The sequence below is a fragment of the Saimiri boliviensis genome, chromosome 17, assembly GCF_048565385.1.
Source record: "Saimiri boliviensis isolate mSaiBol1 chromosome 17, mSaiBol1.pri, whole genome shotgun sequence".
In the NCBI taxonomy this organism is placed as follows: domain Eukaryota; kingdom Metazoa; phylum Chordata; class Mammalia; order Primates; family Cebidae; genus Saimiri; species Saimiri boliviensis.
The window spans coordinates 43880338-43904235 of record NC_133465.1 but is presented as its reverse complement, the minus strand read 5'-3'; the positions used below and the strand labels follow the sequence as shown (position 1 = coordinate 43904235).

At 43.0% G+C, this 23898-nt stretch overlaps 1 protein-coding gene across 3 annotated transcripts in view; it reads left to right on the top strand.

Annotated features, from left to right (window-relative positions):
• Nucleotides 1-23898, top strand: part of NPEPPS (aminopeptidase puromycin sensitive) — a 101555-nt gene that overhangs the window by 19701 nt on the left and 57956 nt on the right. For all 3 annotated transcript variants that reach the window (XM_074388658.1, XM_039475946.2, XM_074388657.1), the window contains exon 3: nucleotides 23403-23480. In XM_074388658.1, the coding sequence (XP_074244759.1) occupies nucleotides 23403-23480 (78 nt within the window). The remainder of the gene's footprint in view (nucleotides 1-23402; nucleotides 23481-23898) is intronic.

Sequence of the window (23898 nt, the reverse complement as noted above, 5' to 3'; positions counted from 1 at the left end):
AGAATGTGGATCTCCGTTAGTGTCTAAAATGAGAACTATTTTGGACCTTATAATTTTAGTATGAAAGTTGTCCATTTTGACAGGAAATCTTATTCCCATATAAGCTGCTTTTTTTTTTTTTTTTTTTTTTTAAAAGATGGGGTTTCACCATATTGGTCAGGCTGGTCTCAAACCCCTGACCTCAGGTGATCCGCCCACCTCAGCCTCCCAAAGTGCTGGGATTACAGGCGTGAGCCACTGCGCCTGGCTGTAAAAGATACCAAGTTTGTCATAAACTCATACAAGTAAATCAGTATTGGAGCTGAATTGCTTTTTCTTTTTTTTTCTTTTTTTTTTTTTTTTGAGACAGTCTCGCTGTTATCCAGGCTGGGGTGCAGTGGCCTGATCTCAACTACCACAACCTTCGTCTCCTGGTCTCAAGCCATCCTCCCACCTCAGCCTTGCAAGCAGCTGATACTACAGGCATGTACCATCATGCCTGGCTAATATTTGTGTTTGTATTTTTTGTAGATGTGGGGTTTTACTATGTTGCCCAGGCTGGTCTTAAACTCTTGAGCTCAAGGGATCTGACCTTTTTAGCCTCCCAACTTGCTGGGATTACAGGCATGAGCCACCACACCTGGTCACATTTTTACTTTTGATTTCACCTTGACATTCTTTGTCAAAATGGTTTATTGGTTACTTGGAGACTTCTTTGATGTAAAATAATTTACAAATTTGATCTTTTAACTTACCTTTTATATTTTGATTTCCTTTTTCCTTTATATTATACTGAAAAGAAACAAGTTTCATTTTAAGGCCTCATAACATTTATGAATTTTTCTTAAACTATCTTGTCCATAGAAAGTCAAAGTAGTAGCAGTTGAACATACTATTCTTAAGGTGTATTTAAGTTCAATTGATTGTAAATTAGATTAGACTGCTGCAAGAACAGATTCTTTAAATGGACTTGAGTGATTGTCAGCTTTTAAAAAATTGTCTGGTAAATGAAAGAGTGATTATTTAATTTCTTTTTTGTTTTTCTTTTTTTTTTTTTGAGACAGAGTTTCGCTCTTGTTACCCAGGCTGGAGTGCAGTGGCACAATCTCGGCTCACTGCAACCTCCGCCTCCTGGGTTCAAGCAATTCTCCTGCCTCAGCCTCCTGAATAGCTGGGATTTCAGGCATGTGCCACCATGCCCAGCTAATTTTTTGTATTTTAATAGAGACGGGGTTTCACCATGTTGACCAGGATGGTCTCGATCTCTTGACCTCATGATCCACCCGCCTCGGCCTCCCAAAGTGCTGGGATTACAGGCTTGAGCCACTGCGCCCAGTGATTATTTAATTTCTTTAACTGTGGAGAAAAATAGAAGTACTTTAGCCAAGTATATCAAAGCAACAAGGCTTTCTTTGTTGCAGGTAGTGAATGTTTAAATTTGATGTATGGTTTTAAAGTGGTACATAGCTAGGTAGATCTAGTAAAATAAATGTGCACCTTCCAGCTGGCATGGTTTCAGCTCAAGTTTGTTTTTTATCTTCCTTTACTAAAAATATCAGGAAAGAATTCAGATGACTGAAAAGTTCTGAATATGCATAATTGAATGGTGCTAAGCTCATAATGATCTGTATCTCATGGAAGCCCAGTTAGTGTTCTTACTAAGAGAGTTAGGAGAGAAATAAAAACTTAATGGAAAATAAGATTTGGAGAGAGATTCAGATAAAACATTAAATATTTTTAGATGCATGAGATATTTTCCAGGCTGGATGTGGTGGCTCATGCCTGTAATCCCAGCACTTTGGGAGTCTGAGGCGGGTGAATCACAAGGTCAGGAGTTCAAGACCAGCCTGGCCAAGATAGTGAACCCCATCACTACTGAAAATACAAAAATTAGCTGGGCATGATGGCAGGCGCCTGTAATCCCGCTACTTAGGCAGCTGAGGCAGAGATAACTGCTTGAACCTGGGAGGCGGAGGCTGCAGTGAACTGAGATTGCACCACTGCACTCCAACCTGGGTGACAGAGTGAGACTCCTCCTCAAAAAAAAAAAACAACTTTTTTTTTCAATTTGCTTCAAATGATAAAAATTAAAAAAAACAAAAAAAATTTTTTCCTTCAGAACTAGCTAAGGTGCATTTCTCAATGTTTTTCTTGCACAGCAACAGGAAAAAACTGGAGTCGTGTAAACCCATTTAATTTTAGAGTATGAGAATGGGAAGTTGTATGAGTTTGTTAAAGTTTGGATCAGGGGTGGCTGTGCATGGTGGCTCACGCCTGTAATCCCAGCATTTTGGGAGGCTGAGGTGGGTGGACCACCTGAGGTCAGGAGTTCAAGACCAGCCTGGCCAACATGGTGAAACTCCATCTCTACTAAAAACACAAAAATTAGCTGGACTTGATGGCGGGTGCCTGTATTTCCAGCTACTCAGGAGGCTGAGGCAGAAGAATTGCTTGAACCTGGGAGGCAGAGGTTGTAGTGAGCCGAGATTGTACCACTCCACTCCAGTCTGGGCGAGAGAGCAAGACTCCTCTCAAAAAAAAAGACAAAAAATTCTGGATTGGGAACGGGGATAGATTTGGCCTTACACACACACACACACACACACACACACACACACACACAGCCCCCCCCCTTAATTTTGCCCTTGGATATGGTAGCATTTCATTATTTTTAACTTATGTGAGGTTATAACATGTTTCTTTAGAAACTGGGTGTTACGAATTTGACTGCTATCTCTTTCCAGAGCACTAATAAATGAGTCAATAGGAGAGAGATCATTTTTATTTATTTATTTTATTTTTTTGAGACGGAGTTTCGCTCTTGTTACCCAGGCTGGAGTGCAATGGCGCGATCTCGGCTCACCGCAACCTCCACCTCCTGGGTTCAGGCAATTCTCCTGCCTCAGCCTCCTGAGTAGCTGGGATTACAGGCACGCGCCACCATGCCCAGCTAATTTTTTTTTTTTGTATTTTTAGTAGAGACGGGGTTTCACCTTGTTAACCAGGACGGTCTCGATCTCTTGACCTTGTGATCCACCCGCCTTGGCCTCCCAAAGTGCTGGGATTACAGGCTTGAGCCACCGCGCCCGGCCAGAGATCATTTTTAAACTCAGCTAATCTCATCTAGTGCCTGTTAATACTTACGATTGCCTCTGCAAGAGTGATTTAGGTATCTGTAGCCAGTAAATCTTGGCACTTTAAAAGTAAAATCAGAAAATTATTATTTTTTGAGATGGAATCTCACTCTGTTGCCCAGGCTGGAGTGCAATGGTGCAATGGCGTGGTCTCGGCTCACTGCAACCTCCACCTCTTGGATTCAAGTGATTCTCCTGCCTCAGTCTTCCGAGTAGCTGGGATTACAGGCATGTGCCACCATGCCTGACTAGTTTTTGTATTTTTAGTATACATGGAGTTTCATCATGTTGGCCAGGCTGTTTTGGAACTCCTGACCTGTGATCCACCCGCTTGGCCTTCCAAAGTGCTGGGATTACAAGTGTGCAGGTGTGAGCCACAGTGCCTGGCACAGAAAATTATTTTTAAGGCATGAAATTGTGGCTTCTTTGTGTAAGTTTTTAGTTGATGAAAAAGGCCATTTTTCGTGGTATGTGCAGTCAGTCATCCTGAAAGCCCTATGGGCATGTGTGTCTCTTTTTTGTTTTTTTTTTTTTGAAAGGGAGTCTCACTCTGTAGCCCAGGCTGGAGTGCAGTGGCATGATCTTGACTCACTTCAACCTCCACCTTCTGGGTCCCAGTTCAAGCAGTTCTCCTGCCTCAGCCTCCTGAGTACCTAGGATTACAGGCACGTGCCACCATGCTCAGCTAATTTTTGTATTTTTAGTAGAGATGGGGTTTCACCATGTTGGCCAGGCCGATCTCGAACACCTGACCTCAGGTGATCCGCCCGCCTTGGCCTCCCAAAGTGCTGGGATTACAGGCATGAGCCACTGCACTTGGCCAAATTCCTAATTAACATTTTGAGACCATCTAGTCACTGAATAATCTTGGGACTTCTTCTAGAAATAGTAGAACTTGCTTTTTTGTTTGTTTTTAAGAACTTGTTTTAAAATAATACATAATAGGCTTTAGATTAACTCTGTTTGAATATTAATTATGTACCCTTTTCTCTTTGCAAAAAACGAAAGCGATCATTTCAAGTAGAAATTAAAGGTTTCTCATCCCTTCTGTTTAGATACAGTAATAGCTATACCAGATATAAGCAAATTTTCTAGTAGCTTAGATTTTTGGAATTGTGCCAACTACACATCAAGAGACTATTTAGCTTTATTACAGAAGTCAGCATCAGTTTCTCGTTATAAGACAAGACGTTTTTACAGACTTCTATTTCTCAGTGGAACTTTACTCTCAAGAGCCACTCTTCCCTTTAAGTACTGGTTCCAAAACCTACATTATATTGTGATTGCTTTATAAACATTTAACATTTTCGTTGATTTAAATCTTGTTGATGTATATACATGAATAATTGGGCTAGAAGCTTTGATCATTGTGAAACGTCAAGTAAATATTGTGTGAAAAAGACCCCTTCTGTCTCACAAATTCTGCCTCTCAGATCACTGTCTGAACAGTAATTCCCTTGTCTTATGTATAATAAATTCCTTTACCTTATGTATAATAATAAAGTTTATTATTTATTTGAACTCTTCATCCCTCTAAATATCAAGGTTCTTTTTTGCCTAATAAGTGGTAATTTGTGTCATTCAAGGAGTTTTTATTTAAATACTCATCATTATTATTTTTTTCTTGTTTTTTTGTTTTGTTTTGTTTTGTTTTGAGACGGAGTTTCACTCTTGTTACCCAGGCTGGAGTGCAATGGCGCGATCTCGGCTCACCGCAACCTCCGCCTCCTGGGTTCAGGCAATTCTCCTGCCTCAGCCTCCTGAGTAGCTGGGATTATAGGCACGCGCCACCAAGCCCAGCTAATTTTTTGTATTTTTAGTAGAGACGGGGTTTCACCATGTTGACCAGGATGATCTTGATCTCTTGACCTTGTGATCCACCCGCCTTGGCCTCCCAAAGTGCTGGGATTACAGGCTTGAGCCAAGGCGCCCGGCTTTTTTCTTGTTTTTTAATTTATTTTCATTATTATTATTATTATTTGACACAGAGTCTTACTCTGTCATCCAGGCTGGAGTGCAGTGGTGCAATCTTGGCTCACTGCAACCTCCACTACCCAGGTTGAAGCGATTCTCGTGCCTCAGCCTCCCAAGTAGCCGAGATTACAGGTGTGTGCCACCAAACCTAGCTAACTTTTATATCTTTTGTAGAAACAGAGTTTTACCATATTGGCCAGGCTGGTCTCAAACTCCTGACATAGGTGATCTGGCCACCTTGGCCTCCCAAAGTGCTGGGATTACAGGCTTGAACCACTTCATTCAACCATAAATACTCCTGTTTAAGTGATGGTTTGATAAGTGTTAATGCAAGTCTGAAATAGGTTTCTTTGCTTACAAGAAACTATAACTAATTGCAGAGACAATAGTGACAAATGGAATATTTTTCAAACAGAAAGAATTTATATAATGTTAACATTAAGACAAACATCTTTTTTTTTTTTTTTGAGACAGAGTTTTACTCTTGTTTCCCAGGCAGGAGTGCAGTGGCATGATCTTGGCTTACTGCAACCTCCGCCTCTTGGGTTCAAACGATTCTCCTGCCTCAGCCTCCTGAGCAGCTGGGATTACAAGTATGTGCCACCGTGCCTGGCTGATTTTGAATTTTTAGTAGAGATGGGGTTTCTCCATTTTGGTCAGGCTGGTTTTGAACACCAGACTTTAGGCGATCCGCCTGCCTCGGCACTCCCAAAGTGCTAGGATTGCACGTTTGAGCCACCACGCCTGGCTAAGACAAAAATCTTGAGTTTCTAATTTCTGATCTTGTTTGTTTGGATTTCTTTCTTTCTTTTCTTTTTGGAGACTCTTATCATCCAGGCTGGAATGTAGTGGCACAGACATGGCTTACTGCAGCCTCCTAGGCACAAGTGACTCTCCCACCACAGCCTCCTGAAGAGCTGGGATGGCAGGCATGTACCACCACACCTGGCTAATTTTTTAATTTTTGTGGAGATGGGGTTTCACCATGTTCCACAAGCTGGTCTCAAACTCCAAAACTCAAACAATCCTTGTACCTCAGCCTCCCAAAGTGCTGGAATTACAGATGTGAGCCACTGTGCCTGGCTCTTGTTTGTATTTCTACACATATTTGTGAAATATATTCTCGTTTCTAAGCAAGGAAGATCTGTTCTCAAATAAACAACCCTTAAGTATTGTTAGTTCAAACTGGAGTCAAATAAAATCTTAGCCATAGAGGGAGCAAGTGATAGTTACCAGCCCCTTTATTTCGTTTTAGTGCAAATCAGAAATAAAGAACATGAAGTTTGCAATGTATTTGCATTCTTTCTTTCTTTTTTTTTTTTTTTTTGAGACGGAGTTTCACTCTTGTTGGAGTGCAATGGTGCGATCTCGGCTCACTGCAACCTCCGCCTCCTGGGTTCAAGCAATTCTCCTGCCTCAGCCACCTGAGTAGCTGGGATTACAGGCACGTGCCACCATGCCCAGCTAATTTTTGGTATTTTTAGTAGAGACGGGGTTTCACCATGTTGACCAGGATGGTCTCGATTTCTTGACCTCGTGATCCACCCGCCTTGGCCTCCCAAAGTGCTAGGATTACAGGCTTGAGCCACCGTGCCCGGCCTGTATTTGCATTCTTTCACTTTTACATTTGTTGGTTTTGAATAATTATTGAGGGGCTGTCTGATAAAGAACCTGTGTAGGTTTCCATATGCCTATATATAAATATAAGGTTTATGAGTGTAGAACAGTTTTAAATGTTGTCTTAGTTATATTTGATTTTAAAACATTATTTAAATGCCCTTAAGGTGATGTAGATTGCTTTAGTGACTGCTGTTTTAGGAAGTTAGTTGGCTTGTTGCTGATAATAGAGGGAATATTTTATCTTCTTTTTAAACTCGGGTTCAGGTTAAGTGCCCAACCAAGTGAAACATTTTTCATAATATATGTTTAATAGTGATAATTATAAAAATAATGATGAGTTTAGTGTTGATACCAGGTACTGAATACATTACATGTTCATGTAGAGAGCAATCCTGGGCACAGAGAGGTTTTTAAATTTACTTTAGGTGATAAAGCTGATAAATGTAACAGCCGGGGTTCAAACCCAGGTGGTTTGGATCTAGGGTCCATGTACTTACTGCTCTATTGCCTATCATTAATGTAACCACACCATATTGCAATTATTTGTGTCATGTCTGTACTGCTTTTCATTGGAATCTTAAGATGCTTGAGGACTAGGAATCATGATTCATTCTTTTTCTTTTTTTTGAGACGGAGTTTCGCTCTTGTTACCCAGGCTGGAGTGCAGTGATGCAATCTCGGCTCATTGCAACCTCTGCCTCCTGGGTTCAGGCAATTCTCCTGCCTCAGCCTCCTGAGTAGCTGGGATTACAGGCACGCGCCACCATGCCCAGCTAATTTTTTGCATTTTTAGTAGAGACGGGGTTTCACCATGTTGACCAGGTTGGTCTCGATCTCTTGACCTTGTGATCCACCCGCCTTGGCCTCCCAAAGTGCTGGGATTACAGGCTTGAGCCACCGCGCCCAGCCTGATTCATTCTTTTTCATTTGTGGTTTTCCATGGTATCTGACATATAGTAGGGATTTAATAAATATACACTGAATGAAATGAAGAAAATCTAGATAAATGGAATAAGTCTGTTATACAATAGTGTCTTCTTATCTGTGGGGGATGTATTCTAAGATCCCCAATGGTATGCCTGAAACCACAGATAACACAAAAACTTACATACACTATGTTTTTTCCTATACATACGTACTATGATAAAATTTAATTTATACATTGGGAATAGTAAGAAATTAACAACAATAGCTAATAAAAAATAGCACCATTATAACAATATACTGTAATAAAAGTTATGTGAATGTTGTGTGCATGTGTCTCTTTTTTTTTTGAGATGTTGCTTTGTAGCCCAGGCTGGAGTGCAGTGATGCGATCTTGGCTCACTGCAACCTCTGTCTCCTGTGTTCAAACAGTTCTCTTGCCTCAGCCTCCTGAGTAGCTAGGATTACAGGCATGTGCCACCATGCCTGGCTAATTGTGTGTGTGTGTGTGTGTGTTGGAGTCTCTGTCGCTTAGGCTGGAGTGCAATGGTGTGATCTTGGCTCACCATAACCTCTGCCTCCTGGGTGCAAGCAATTCTTCTGTCTCAGCCTCCCAAGTAGCTGGGACTATAGGCGCTTACCACCAAGCCCAGCTAATTTTTGTATTTTTAGAAGAGATGGGGTTTCGCCATGTTGGCCAGGCTAGTCTGGAACTCCTGACCTCATGATCCACCTGCCTCAGCCTTCCTAAGTGCTAGGATTACATGCGTGAGCCACTGCATCCGGCCTTTTTTTTTGTATTTTTAGTAGAGATGGGGTTTCATCATGTTGGCCAGGCTGGTCTCCAGCTGTTGACTCAAGTGATCTACCTGCCTTGGCCTCCCAATTATAGTATCTTTTTTTTTTTTTTTTTGTAAAACAGCGTTTCATTCTTGTCACCCAGGCTGGAGTGCAATGGTGTGATCTTGGCTCACTGCAACTTCCGCCTCCAGGGTTCAAGCAATTCTCCTGCCCCAGCCTCCAGAGTAGTTGGGACTGTAGGCATGCACCACCATACCTGGTTAATTTTTTTTTTTTTTAATCTGGTTAATTTTTGTATTTTTAGTAGACATGGTTTCACCATGTTGTCCAAGATGTTCTCAATCTCCTGACTTTGTGATTTGCCCACCTTGGCCTCCCAAAGTGCTGAGATTATAGGCTTGAGCCACAGCACCTGACCAATATCTTCTTTTTTAAAAAATTTATTTATTTATTTATTTATTTATTTATTTATTTTGAGACAGTTTCGCTCTCGTTACCCAGGCTAGAGTGTAATGGCACAGTCTCGGCTCACCGCAGCCTCTGTCGTCTCCTGGGTTCAAGCAATTCTCCTGCCTCAGCCTCTCAACGAGCTGGGACTACAGGCGTGCGCCACCATGCCCAGCTAACTTTTTGTATTTATAGTAGAGACAGGGTTTCACCATGTTGACCAGGATGGTCTCGATCTCTTGACCTCGTGATCCACCCGTCTCAGCCTCCCAAAGTGCTGGGATTATAAGCATGAGCCACTGCGTCCGGCCTATTTATTTATTTTTAGAGACAAGGTCTCACTCTGTTGCACAGGTTGGAGTGCAGTGGTGCCATCATATCTCACTGCAGTCTCAAACTGCGGGGCTCAAGTGATCCTCCTGCTTCAGTCTCCTAGGTAGCTAGGACTTATAGCATCAACACACCCAACTAATTAAAACAATTTTTTTGTGAGTCCGGTCTGGCTTTATTGCTGAAGTTGGTTTGAACTCCTGGCCTCAAGCAGTCCTCCCACCTCAGCCTCCCAAAGTGCTAGGATTACAGACGTGAGCCACTGTGCCCAGCCTCTCTCTCTCTCTCTCTCTCTCTCTCTCTTTTTCTTTGTCTTTCTGTTTTTTTTTCCTTTTTGTGGAGAACAGGATCTCACTATATTGCCCAGGCAAGTCTTGAACTCCTGGACTTAAGCTATCTTCCTACCTCTGCCTCCCTAAAAGCTTGAGGGTACAGGCCTGAGCCACAGCACCTGGCCAGCCTCTCTTACAGTATCTTATTGTACTGTACTCACCCTTTTTCTTCTTCTTTTATTTTTTTTGAGATGGAGTCTTGCTCTGTCACCCAGGCTGAAATGTGGAGTGCAGTGGCGCCATCTCAGCTCACTGCAACCTCCGCCTCCTGGGTTCCAGCCGATTCTCCTGCCTCAGCCTCCTGAGTAGCTGGGATTATAGGCATGCACCATCATGCCTGGCTAATTTTTTATCTTGGTAAACACAGGATTTCACCATGTTGGTCAGATTGGTCTCGAACTCTTGACCTCGTGGTCCACCTGCCTTAGACTCCCAAAGTGCTGGGATTACAGGCATGAAACACTGCGCCCAGCCTCTTTTGTTTGTTTGAGACAGAGCCTCGCTCTGTAGCCCAGGCTGCAGTACAGTGGTGCGATTTCAGCTCACTGCAACCTCTGCCTCCCAGGTCCTGGTTCAAGCAATTCTCCTGCCTCAGCCTTCTGAGTAGTTGTGATTACAGGCACATGCCACTGTGCCAGCTAATTTTTGTATTTTTAGTAGAGACAGGGTTTCACCATGTTAGACAGGGTTTCACCATGTTAGCCAGGCTGGTCTTGAACTCCTGACCTCGTGATCTGCCCACCTCGATCTCCCAAAGTGCTGGCATATTACAGGCGTGAGCCTCTGTACTTCTTCTTTGAAGAAGGCCTCTTCTTCTTTTACGTTTCCAAACTGCCAGCATCACTACTCTTGTGGTTTGGTGCCATTATTTTTTTTTTTTTGAGACGGAGTTTCGCTCTTGTTACCTAGGCTGGAGTGCAATGGCGCAATCTCGGCTCACTGCAACCTCTGCCTCCTGGGTTCAGGCAATTCTCCTACCTCAGCCTCCTGAGTAGCTGGGATTACAGGCACGAGCCACCATGCCCAGCTAATTTTTTGTATTTTTAGTAGAGACGGGGTTTCACCATGTTGACCAGGATGGTCTCGATCTCTCAACCTCGTGATCCACCCGCCTTGGCCTCCCAAAGTGCTGGGATTACAGGCGTGAGCCACCTCACCCTGCCATTCTGCCATCTTTACGGGAGTCTACCCCAAATCTCTGTGTGGGGGCAGATGTGACTCAGCCTTACACAGAAAATGGGTTCCTTTAGTAGAGTTGGGGTTTCACCATGTTGGTCAGGCTGGTCTTGAACTCCTGACCTTGTGATTTGCCCGCCTCAGCCTCCCAAAGTGCTGGGGTGTGAGCCACCATGCCTGGCCATTATTATTTTTTACATGCTTTTATTTATGTTCGACTTTCTGACAGTATCCTGCATCTTTTTTTTCCTCCTTTGTACTTTTAATTTTTTTTGTCACTGTATGTTTTATTTTGGATATTTTTTTTGAGACGGAGTTTCGCTCTTGTTACCCAGGCTGGAGTGCAATGGCGCGATCTCGGCTCACCGCAACCTCCACCTCCCGGGTTCAGGCAATTCTGCTGCCTCAGCCTCCTGAGTAGCTGGGATTACAGGCACGTGCCACCATGCCCAGCTAATTTTTTTTTTTTTGAGACGGAGTTTCGCTCTTGTTACCCAGGCTGGAGTGCAACGGCGCGATCTCGGCTCACTGCAACCTCCACCTCCCGGCTAATTTTTTGTATTTTTAGTAGAGACGGGGTTTCACCCTGTTGACTGGGATGGTCTCGATCTCTCGACCTCGAAGTGCTGGGATTACAGCCTTGAGCCACCACGCCCGGCTGTATTTTGGATCTTTATTGTGATTTATCTTTCAACTCATGAATTTTCTCTTTAGCTATACCTAATCTGCTTTTAAGATTGTCTGTGAAGGGGAAGTCTGTGTCCAGTCATTTCTGTTCCTCAGGATGTGGTTTGTTAAAGTTTGTCAAGAATACGGCCTACTTTAAGAGATACCAAGTGAAATTCAGAAGATGCCAAGAGGGTAAAACTGATTGCTAGGCTCAGAAATGCTTGGTGATACAGGATAAAAATAAATAACAACATACCCAACTATAGGATGATAGTTTGTGTAACAAAGAGATAGCATTTGTCAAGTTGCTTGTACTCATGTAGAAGGAGATATGATAATCTGCACAATCAATGCACACAAACTGCCAAAATATGGTATGAAGGTTGGTCTGACAAATTATGCTGCAGCATGTTTAACCAGTCTATGCTGGCCCACAGGCTTCTCAGTAGGGTTGGCATGGAAAAGATCAATGAAGGCCAAGTGGAGGTGACCAGAGATGCATTACAATGAGGAAAGCATTGATGGTCAGCCTGGTGGATCTGGATGCAAGGCCTTGCTAGAACTACCACTGGCTAAAAGTTTATGGGGCCCTGAAGGGAGCTGTAGATGGAGGCTTGTCTATTTCTCACAGTAAGAAAAGATTCCCTGGTTATGATTCTGAAAGCAAAGAATTTAATTTGGAAGTACATTATGGTCACAGTGTTGCAGATTACGTGCATTACCTAATGGAAGAAGATGAAGATGCTTATGAGAAAGTTTTCTTAATACATAAAGAACAGTGTAACTCCAGACATGGGGGAGGAGATGTGTAAGGAAGCTCGTGCTGCTATATGAGAGAATTCCGTCTATGAGAAGAAGCCCAAGAAAAAAGTTGAAAAAGTGGAACAGTCCTAAAGTGTCCCTTCCCTAAAAGAAAAATTGAGTAGCTCAAAAGAAGATAAGCTTCCTCAGAGCTCAGAAGGAGGCTGCTGAGAGCTAAACCAAATAATTTTCTGTGAGGATTTTTCAGATAAAGACAATAAACTTATTGACTAAGCAGCTAAAAAAGAAAAAGGATTATCTATGAGGGTATATTTTTTCTTTTTCTTTTCTTTTCTTTCTTTTTTTTTTTTTTTCTTTAAGATAGGGTCTTGCTTTGTTACCCAGGCCAGAGTACAGTGATAGGATCACAGCTTACTGTAACCTCAAACTCCTGGGCTCAAGTGATCCTCCCACCTCAGCCTCCTGAGTAACTGGAACTACAGATTTATAACACCATGCCTGGCATTTTTTTTTTTTTTTTTTTTTTTTTTTTGGTAGAGATGGGGATCTTGCTTTGTTGCCCAGGCTGGTCTCAAACTCCTGGCTTCAAGGGATCCTCCCACCTTAGCCTCCCAAAGTGTTGAGATTACAGGCATGAGACACCATGCCTGGCCTGTTTTTTCTTATTGTAGAATTTGTTTTTCCAAATTTGCTTGTTTTGTTTGGCTTTTTTTTTTTTTTTTTTTTTTTTTTTTTTTTTTTGAGACGGAGTTTCGCTCTTGTTACCCAGGCTGGAGTCCAATGGCGCGATCTCGGCTTACCGCAACCTCCGCCTCCTGGGTTCAGGCAATTCTCCTGCCTCAGCCTCCTGAGTAGCTGGGATTACAGGCACGTGCCACCATGCCCAGCTAATTTTTTGTATTTTTTTAGTAGAGACGAGGTTTCACCATGTTGACCAGGATGGTCTCGATCTCTTGACCTCGTGATCCACCCGCCTCGGCCTCCCAGAGTGCTGGGATTATAGGCTTGAGCCACTGCGCCTGGCCTTTTTTTTTTTTTAATTTTTAAAGTAACTTCACATTTTTTGCTGAGTTTTTCAAGATTGAGATTTTATATTTTTGAATGTAGCAGGTATATGAATAGTTTGCTAATATCTAGGGGAGCTTTATTTTGTTCCCCATTGGTCACTAGTACTTAAGGTTCATCTTTTTCTAATATCTGGGCTTCAGATTTTCAGAAATTCAATCACATTCCGTGTGTGGACTGCTTTTCTTCTTCTTCATCTTTACTGGTAGGATATCACTTTTTGGGTTTCAAGGCCAAAGCAGGGGGTCATTTACTAAAGTTCCTAGTCTTTTTTTTTTTTTTTTAGACGGAGTTTCGCTCTCGTTACCCAGGCTGGAGTGCAATGGCACGATCTCGGCTCACCGCAATCTCCGCCGCCTGGGTTCAGGCAATTCTCCTGCCTCAGCCTCCTGAGTAGCTGGGATTACAGGCACGCACCACCATGCCCAGCTAATTTTTTGTATTTTTGGTAGAGACGGGGTTTCACCATGTTGACCAGGATGGTCTCGATCTCTTGAACTCGTGATCCACCCGCCTCGGCCTCCCAAAGTGCTGGGATTACAGGCTTGAGCCACTGCGCCCGGCCCTAGTCTTTTTTTTTTTAGAGACAGGGTCTCAATGTGTTACCTAGATTGGTCTCAAACTTCTGTGCTCAAGCAGTCCTCCGACCTTGCCTTCCAAAATGTTGGGATTACAGGCGTGAACCACAGTGCCCACCTAGCCACAAAGCCTCCAGTGTCGATGGGCCCTGGATTCCCACTTTTGTCCCTGGGGCTTATCTATAGCCTCAGCTTCAAAGTCTGCCACATCTCTGCTAAATCACCAAATGATCCCAGAGCAAAAGTGGCCTAGAATGCAAAGCTTCCTCTTTCTGGGATCTCATCCTCCTCTTCTTCTTCATCTTGATCACCTTATCTTGTTTCTTATTGTTCTATCTTTTTTTTTTGTTTTTTGTTTTTTTTTTTTAGACAGAGTCTTGCTTGGTTTCGAAGGCTGGAGTGCAGCAGGGTGATCTTAGCTCACTGCAACCTCTGCTTACTGGGTTCAAACAATTATCTGCCTCAGTCTTCCAGGTAGCTGGGATTACAGGTGACCACCACCACACCTGGCTAATTTTTGTATTTTTAGTAGAGACGGGATTTCGCCACCTTGGCCAGGCTAAGTCTTGAACTGACCTCATGATCCACCTGCCTCAGCCTCCTAAAGTGCTGGGATTACAGGCAAGAGCTATCGCTCCTGGCCTATGATTCTTTTAAGGAGTGTTTTCGGCTGGGTGTGGTGGCTCACACCTATAATCCCAGCACTTTGGGAGGCCAAGGCAGGTGGATCACGAGGTCAAGAGATTGAGACCGTCCTGGTCAACATGGTGAAACCCCGTCTCTACTGAAAATACAAAAATTAGCTGGGCATGGTGGTGCACGCCTGTAGTTCCAGCTACTTGGGAGGCTGAGGCAGGAGAATTGCTTGAACCCAGGAGGCCGAGGTTGCAGTGAACTGAGATTTCGCCATTGCACTTCAACCTGGGTAACAAGAGCAAAACTCTGTCTCAAAAAAAAAAAAGGAGTGTTTTCCCCCTGCTTCCAGCTTTTTTAGTTTTGGGAGGAGAGAGAGAGAGAGCGAGAGAGAGCGAGAGAGAGAGAGAGAGAATTAGTTTGAATTATATGCTCCTTCATTACCTGAAATAAAGCCCTTAAAAAAAAATAGATAAAGAAACTGAGACCTACACAGATTAAGTAACAGTGTAAGATTACGTAATCAATGGAAATACTGTTCTAGAATCTAAGTGATTTTAATGAAATACTTTACGGTCATTTATTAAGAACAGGGGTGCCCGGGACGGGCGCGGTGGCTCAAGCCTGTAAATCCCAGCACTTTGGGAGGCCGAGGCGGGTGGATCACGAGGTCAAGAGATCGAGACCATCCTGATCAACATGGTGAAACCCCATCTCTACTAAAAATACAAAAAATCATCTGGGCATGGTGGCGCGTGCTTGTAGTCCCAGCTACTGAGGAGGCTGAGGTAGGAGAATTGCCTGAACCCAGGCGGTGGAGGTTGCGGTGAGCCGAGATCACGCCATTGCACTCCAGCCTGGGTAACAAGAACGAAACTCCGTCTCAAAAAAAAAAAAAAAACAGGGGCACCCAAGCAGGAATTTTTTGGTTCTATTGAACCAGATTTCTATTTGGCACATGCTCATTCTTTTTAGACTTTTTAGATAGCCTAATAAGATAGGATCATCACTACATTATGTAAATACCAAATCCCTTTGAAAATATGGGACTGTCAGTATAGATACTGCTTGAGTTACAACTATGCATATATCTGATTGGCTTTTATGCCCTAGTATGAGAAGGAGGTCACCTTGGAACCTTGCAAAGTAAGTTCTTGGTTCCATTTTTCACTTGAATCCCCTTTGGATATCCTAGAATGATGTGTTTTCTTTCCCATTGCAACATTATTTTCAGCTTTATGGAGAAACAAAGTATGTTCGAAGTAGCAGGTAGCCACTGTAGGCTGCCTTTGAACTGTGAACTATTTTTTTTGCACCATGAACTGCGTTCCAAAAACCACATAAATGATATGATAGGAAGGTCGCCATCTGAATTAAAAACCAAAACAATCTCACAATGTGTTTGAGCTGGTACTGAGCGACACTGGTATATGTGGGCTGTATAGAATTACATGGTTTAGGTTACTTATTTAAGTATTGCAGTGGCTTGGAGGAAAATACATTGAGTTTCAAATAGATAATTTCTTTCTTTTTTTTTTTTGTTGAGACGGAGTTTTGCTCTTATTACCCAGGCTGGAGTGCAATGGCGCGGTCTCGGCTTACCGCAACCTCCGCCTGCTGGGTTCAGGCAATTCTCCTGTCTCAGCCTCCTTCAAATAGATAATTTCTTTTTTTTTTTTTTTTTTTTTTTTTTTGAGACGGAGTTTCGCTCTTGTTACCCAGGCTGGAGTGCAATGGCGCGATCTCGGCTCACCGCAACCTCCGCCTCCTGGGTTCAGGCAATTCCCCTGCCTCAGCCTCCTGAGTAGCTGGGACTACAGGCACGTGCCACCATGCCCAGCTAATTTTTTTGTATTTTTAGTAGAGACGGGGTTTCACCATGTTGACCAGGATGGTCTCGATCTCTCGACCTCGTGATCCACCTGCCTCGGCCTCCCAAAGTGCTGGGATTACAAGCGTGAGCCACCGCGCCCGGCTCAAATAGATAATTTCTAAAGGAAAAATTGAAGTACAGTTGACTTGGCACTTCTGATGTTGGAATTTTAGATTTTATTTCCGTATCTCGATGTAATACCAAGGCAGAATCCACTAGAGGCTTGTTTAAGTGGTGTAAGCAATAACGATTTTGGCTTTTTTTTTTTTTTTTTTGAGACGGAGTTTCGCTCTTGTTACCCAGGCTGGAGTGCAATGGCGCGATCTCGGCTCACTGCAACCTCCGCCTCCTGGGTTCAGGCAATTCTCCTGCCTCAGCCTCTTGAGTAGCTGGGATTACAGGTACATGCCACCATGCCCAGCTAATTTTTTGTATTTTTAGTAGAGGCGGGGTTTCACCATGTTGACCAGGATGGTCTCGATCTCTTGACCTCGTGATCCACCCGCCTCGGCCTTCCAAAGTGCTGGGATTACAGGCGGGAGCCACCGCGCCTGGCCGATTTTGGCTATTTTTAAAAATTTCAGTCTTTTTAAAATGTGGCCTCTTGAGAATACCATCTTGTACTTCTCATTTTCCCTATACTTCCTTTTATGTGATTAAGTTTTATTATGTATAGACATAAAGGGGGCCTGGCATGGTGGCTCATGCCTGCAATCCCAGCATTTTGGGAGGCTAAGGCAGGAGGATTGCTTGAGCCCAGGAGTTCAAGACCAGCCTAGGCAATGCAGTGAGACCCTGTCTCTTCTTTTTTTTAAAGCTGGGTTTTCACCATGTTGACCACACTGGTCTTGAACTCCTGATCTCAGGCAATCCTCCTGCCTCGGCCTCCCAAAGTGCTGGAATTACAGGTGTGAGCCACTGTGCCTGGCCAATCCTGTCTCTTTCTTTATTTTTATTTTTATTTTTTTTTGAGACGGAGTTTCGCTCTTGTTACCCAGGCTGGAGTGCAATGGCGCGATCTCGGCTCACTGCAACCTCCGCCTCCCGGGTTCAGGCAATTCTCCTGCCTCAGCCTCCTGAGTAGCTGGGATTACAGGCACGCGCCACCATGTCCAGCTCATTTTTGTATTTTTAGTAGAGACGGGGTTTCACCATGTTGACCAGGATGGTCTCGATCTCTTGACCTTGTGATCCACCCGCCTTGGCCTCCCAAAGTGCTGGGATTACAGGTGTGAGCCACCGCGCCCGGCTTATTTTTATTATTTTTATTTTTATTTTTTGGCTAGTCAAGTGAAGCAGTGGGAGTGGAGAAGGAACAAAGAAATCTGTAACTGGTTGTGATCAATTAGTTGTAAATACCACTGCACTTGGACCAGCCAACCCTGTCTCAAAAAAAAAAAGAAAAGAAAAGAAAAGAAAAAGTTGTGGTTATATTATGATATATATATCGGTTTTGGCCAGAGTTTCATAGAACACTCATAGTCCTTGTTATTTCCTGAGTGACTAAAAACAATAAACATATTTTATTGAAATATTTGGCCTTTTATTCTTGGTTTCTGAAGTGGCTTCGGAATAGCTTCAGAGCAATAAAGGTGAAAGACAGTCTTTTGTAATAATGTTGGGGTACTTTAGACCTCAGAAATAGGCCTCAGACAATAGATTCTCTCTCTGACCTTTTCTTGCTTTTCTTTTACTTGGTCCTTCTCTCCAAGCAGGCCATAGAAGCTAAAAATATACTCTAATTGTCCCCCAACATTTTGTCTTGGAGCTGAAATTATCCGACCTACCTTCTGTGATTGGAGGTCATAAGACCCCCATTTCAGAAGGCGTCCTGGCCAGTACTTGGGAGGAAGGAATGTTGCACAGAGAGGCCAATAAAAATCTGAACAGAGAGGCCTTGCTGGGTTCCCCACTCAGTCTGTTAGCATTAGATCCTACTCTTTTTGTACAATCGTATTTCTTTTATTTTCTTTTTTTATTTGAGACAGAATTTTGCTTTTGTTGCCCAGGCTGGAGTGCAATGGTGCAATTTCGGCTCACTGCAACCTCTGCCTCCCGGGTTCAAGCAATTCTCCTGCCTCAGCCTCCCGAGTAGCTGGGCTTACAGGCATGAGTCACCATGCCTGGCTAATTTTTGCATTTTTAGTAGAGACTGGGTTTCTCCATGTTGGTCAGGCTCGTCTTGAACTCCTGACTTCGGGTGATCTGCCCACCTCAGCCTCCCAAAGTGCTGGGATTACAGGTGTGAGCCACCGCTCCTGGGTGTCCAATCTTTCTGCACCGTTGTCTGTGTTTCAGTCATGACTAGCCAGTGAAGTAATGGACAGGGTACAGAGAGCTTCTGGATAGCTGAACATATGAAGGTTCTTTTAGGGTAGTATACCTAGGGAGGGTATGAGAGCTCTGCACCCCTTCCCACATGCCTTGTTCTTTGCATCTCTTCATCTGTATTCTTTGTACTATTCTTTGTAACAAATCAGTATATCTGTTTTCCTGAGTTCTTGGCAATGCTTTAGCAAATTAATGAAACTTAAGAAGAGGTCATGGGAACACTGATTTGAAGCTGGTTGGTCGGAAGTTCTGGATGAGGCTTGACCTTACAGCTATTGTGTGAAGTGGGGGCAGTCTTCTGGGACTAAGCCCTCTCTCAACCTGTGGGATCTGATGGTAACTCCAGGTAGATTGCATTAAATTGAATTGGATTAGAAGGTGCTCAGCTGGTGGTACCTGCGGCAGAATTGATTGCTTGCTAGTTAATAGAAAGAAATCCCCCCACATTTGGTCACAGAAGTCTACTGTGTTGAATATTGTTGCCTAAGAGCAGAGAAAAAGCAATTTGAATTTTCTACACTAGGGGAAGAAAATGTTTCATGATTCAACTAATGATTTACCTTTCAATGCAAGGTTATCATGCTCAAGTATTAATGTAGGAAGGCTTTTTTGATGCAGAGCCTATGTGTGTGTGTATATGTGTGTGTGTGTGTGTTTGTAGAGGGCTAACATTAAAAAGTGAAGTGGAGGCCGGGCACGGTGGCTCAAGCCTGTAATCCCAGCACTTTGGGAGGCCGAGGCGGGTGGATCACAAGGTCGAGAGATCGAGACCATCCCGGTCAACATAGTGAAACCCCGTCTCTACTAAAAATACAAAAAATTAGCTGGGCATGGTGGCACGTGCCTGTAATCCCAGCTACTCGGGAGGCTGAGGCAGGAGAATTGCCTGAACCCAGGAGGCGGAGGTTGTGGTGAGCCGAGATCGCGCCATTGCACTCCAGCCTGGGTAACAAGAGCGAAACTCTGTCTCAAAAAAAAAAAAAAAAGAAAAAAAGAAAAAAGTGAAGTGGAATAAGGAAGAAGAAATGGTGTTCTGAACTTGAAACCCATTTCATCTGCTAAATCGTCCCAGTGAAATACCAACAAAATTTAGTTAATTGTAAAAAAAAAAAACCCAGCTTTTCATTATATTTTAAAAACCATTTGTAGGTCGGGCACAGTGGCTTATGTCTGTAATCCTAGCACTTTGGGAGGCCGAGGCGGGTGCATCATCTGAGGTCAGGAGTTCAAGACCAGCAGCCTGACCAACATGGAGAAACCCAATCTCTACTAAAAATACAAAAGTAGTGGGGCGTGGTGGCACGTGCCTGTAATCCCAGCTACTCAGGAGGCTGAGTCAGGAGAATCACTTAAACCTGGGAGGCAGAGGTTGCAATGAACCGAGATTGCGCCGAGCTGAGATTGCGCCGTTGCACTCCAGCCTGGGCAACAAGAGCAAACTCCATCTTTTTAAAAAAATGAAATAAAATAAAAGCATTTGTATTTTCTTTTCTGTAATTCATGTTTTGTCCATTTTTAATTGCATTGTTACTCCTTTTATTGATTTTAAAAAATGAAGTCTTTATATGTCAGTGAAATTAACCTTCCATCATGAGTTGGAGCATTTTTTCACCAGTGTTTACTTGTCTTTCGATTTTGCTTATGGTCATTTTATAATGCCATGTATTTTTTTGTTTTTGTTTTTGTTTTTTTTTTGTTTTTGTTTTTGAGGAGGAGTTTCGCTCTTGTTACCCAGGCTGGAGTGCAATGGCATGATCTCGGCTCACCGCAACCTCCACCTCCTGGGTTCAGGCAATTCTCCTGTCTCAGCCTCCTGAGTAGGTGGGATTACAGGCACGCGCCACCACGCCCAGCTAGTTTTTTGTATTTTTAGTAGAGACGGGGTTTCACCATGTTGACCAGGATGGTCTCGATCTCTTGACCTTGTGATCCACCCGCCTCGGCCTCCCAAAGTGCTGGGATTACAGGCTTGAGCCACCGCGCCCAGTTTTTTGTTGTTTTTTTGAGATGGAGTCTTGCTTTGTCACCCAGGCTGGAGTGCAGTGGCATGATCTCAACTCACCGCAACCTCCGCCTCCTGGGTTCAAGTGATTCTCCTGCCTCAGCCTTCTGAGTAGCTGGGATTATAGGCACGCGCCACCATGCCCAGCTAATTTTTGTATTTTTAGTAGAGACAGGGTTTCACCGTGTTGGTCAGGCTGGTCTTAAACTCCTGACCTCATGATCCACCTGCCTCGGCCTCCCAAAGTGCTGGGATTACAGGCTTGAGCCACCGCGCCCGGCCTAGTTGTAGGTGTTTTTATGTACATCCTGGATAGAAGTTCTTTGTGTCATCATATATATATATGTAGTTTGCCTGTTCATTTTCTTTCTCTCTTTCTCTTTCTTTCTTTCTGTCTCTCTCCTCTTCTTTCCTCTCTCTCTCATCTTTCTTTTATTTTCTTTTTGTTTTTGAGATGCAGTGTAGCTCTGTTGCCCAGGCAGGAGTACAGTGGCATGATCTCAGCTTACTCCAACTTCCGCCTCCTGGGTTCAATCGATTCTCCTGCCTCAGCCTCCTGAGTAGCTGGGATTACAGGCATCCGCCACCATGCCCAGCTAATTTTTGTATTTTAAGTAGAGACAGGTTTTCAATGTGTTGGCCAGGCTGGTCTCAAACTCCTGATTCACCCCTCTCGGCCTCCCAATGTGGTAGGATTACAGGTGTGAGCCACCATGCCTGGCTGCCTGCTCATTTTCTTAATGCTGTCTTTTGATAAATCACAAGTACTTTAATATTGATGTATGGTAAATCACAAGTATTTAAATATTTATGTAATCTGACATACCAATTTTTTTTCTTTTATGGTTAATGCTTTCTTCCCCTTCTTTATACATTTGCCTGCCTCAACCCAACTTTTTTGGGACTCACTGCGATGTGAAGAGTAGATTGTAAAACAGCAATATTACAAAAAAGTTAAGAGCGTATTGTAATGGTTTAGGAGAAAGATAATGATGTATTAGACTGGGGCTGTAGTGGTGGAGGCATTGAAAAGTAGTATGGGGTTAAAGGTTATCGCCATTGAATTTGCTTATGGATGTTTGTTATGAGACGGGCAGACATGGAGGGAGGGAGTCAGAATGATTTCATATTTTTGGGTTAAGCAATTGCGCTTTGTAGAATGTCTGAAACTACAATTGACCAAGGTTGCTTCACACTCTAATGTATGTTTGCTAAGTCATATGTTGTTCAATTTAAAGTAATTGGGCCAGGTGTAATGGCCCAGTTACTCCCAGCAAAATCAATTTTGGAATGCTTTCTGAACTCCAGGAAGAAAGTACCCTGCCTTTTTCCCCTCTATCACCTAGCCCTAGGCAACCATGAGACTACTTTCAGCCTCCATAGATTGGCCTGTTATGGACAAATATGTGGCTGGTTTCTTAGTATAATGTTTTCAAGGTTATTCATGTTGTAGCATGTATCAGCTATTTCATTTTTTAAAAATCTTATCACCCCCACCCCCTCATTTCTTTTTATTGTCAAATAACATTCAGTTGTATGGATATATACCACATTTTATCTATTCCATCAGATGGACATTTGGGTTGTTTTCATTTTGGGACTATTATAGATAATGCTACAATGTACATTTGTATAATATAACATTTGCTATTATAGATTATGCTATGAACATTTGTGTAAAAACATATGGACATATGTTTTCATTTCTCTTGGATATATACTTAGGAGTGGAATTGCTGTATCACAGGATAACTCTGTATTCAACCTTTTAAGGAATTGCCAAACTGTTTGGCAAAAGTAGCTGCACCATTTTACATTCCCACTAGCAATATATGCTTCAGTTTCTTTACATCCTGTAGTGGCACAACCTCGGCTCACTGCAGCCTCTGCCTCCTGGCTTCAAGCGATTCTAAATTCTCATGCCTCAGCCTCTCGAGTAGCTGGGACTACAGGCATGTGCCACCATGCCTGGCCAGGTTTTATATTTTTAGTAAAGATGGGGTTTCGCCGTGTTGGCCAGGCTGTTCTTGAATGCCTGACCTCAGGTGATCCACACAAAGTGCTGGGATTATAGGCGTGAGCCACCATGCCTGGTCTAACTTGCTAGTTTTTCATTTGGAATGGGGATAGGACATAGTCAGAAATTGGTCTCTTTGGTTATTTCCCTAACATACCATCCAAGGATCCTGAAGTATCAGTCAAATAAGCAGCAGTCTCTTCTCATTCCTGGCAGAGAGTAAGTCAAACCTTAATTTAATTTGCACACCTGTTTTCATGTAGCAACAAATAATTTTACCAGAAGTGGGTATGATTTATATCTTAGTTTGAATTGCTACTTATCTTTGGGGAAACAGAACTTTCCTTGATGTATCTTTAACACTTAAATATTGGCAAATTCCCAAGTCTCGAATATTCATGAATAAGACTGCAACATAGCAATATCGTAGTAACACAGGATGGGAGTGAAGCATGTCTGGAAATCTGGTAGAAAAATATCACATTTATAAAGCTTTGTTTCCTGTACATCACTGACATTTTATGAATTTGTAAAGAATGTGTAATTATGTTTAAGGAGCATATTTAACTTAGGTAATGTAGCCTAGAATAGGCTAATTTGAAATGAAACTCTTGCTAATAAGAACTTAATTCACCAAATTAAGAATATTTAGTTTTTGTAGAGATTTTGCTCTTAAAAATGTTAATTGCTGCATTCTTGATTTCGTCTTGTCAGTGCAGTCAGAACTGTGAAGTAATTTTTTTTTCTCATTTCAGAAATACATGCTACAGGATTTAACTATCAGAATGAAGATGAAAAAGTCACCTTGTCTTTCCCTAGTACTCTGCAAACAGGTAAGAGACACGGCTTTTGTAAAATCCTGTGATGAATATAGTGACATCTGACTTCTTCCAAAGAACTTTATTGTGTGCCATTTTTTTCCCTCATTGTTATTAGCAGATTAAGTATTAAGAGCTCTTTTTTTTTTGAGACAGAATCTCACTCTGTTGCTCAGGCTGGAATGTAGTGGCGGGAATCTCAGCTCACTGCAACCTCCACCTTCTGGGTTCAAGCAGTTCTCCTGCCTCAGCCTGCTGAGTAGCTGGGATTACAGGCGTCTGCCACTATACCTGGCTAATTTTTTTTGTATTTTTAGTAGAGATGAGGTTTCATCATGTTGGCCAGGCTGGTCTTGAACTCCTGACCTCAAGTGATCTGCCTGCCTTGGCCTCCCAAAGTGCTGGAATTACAGGCATGAGCCACCTCGCCTGG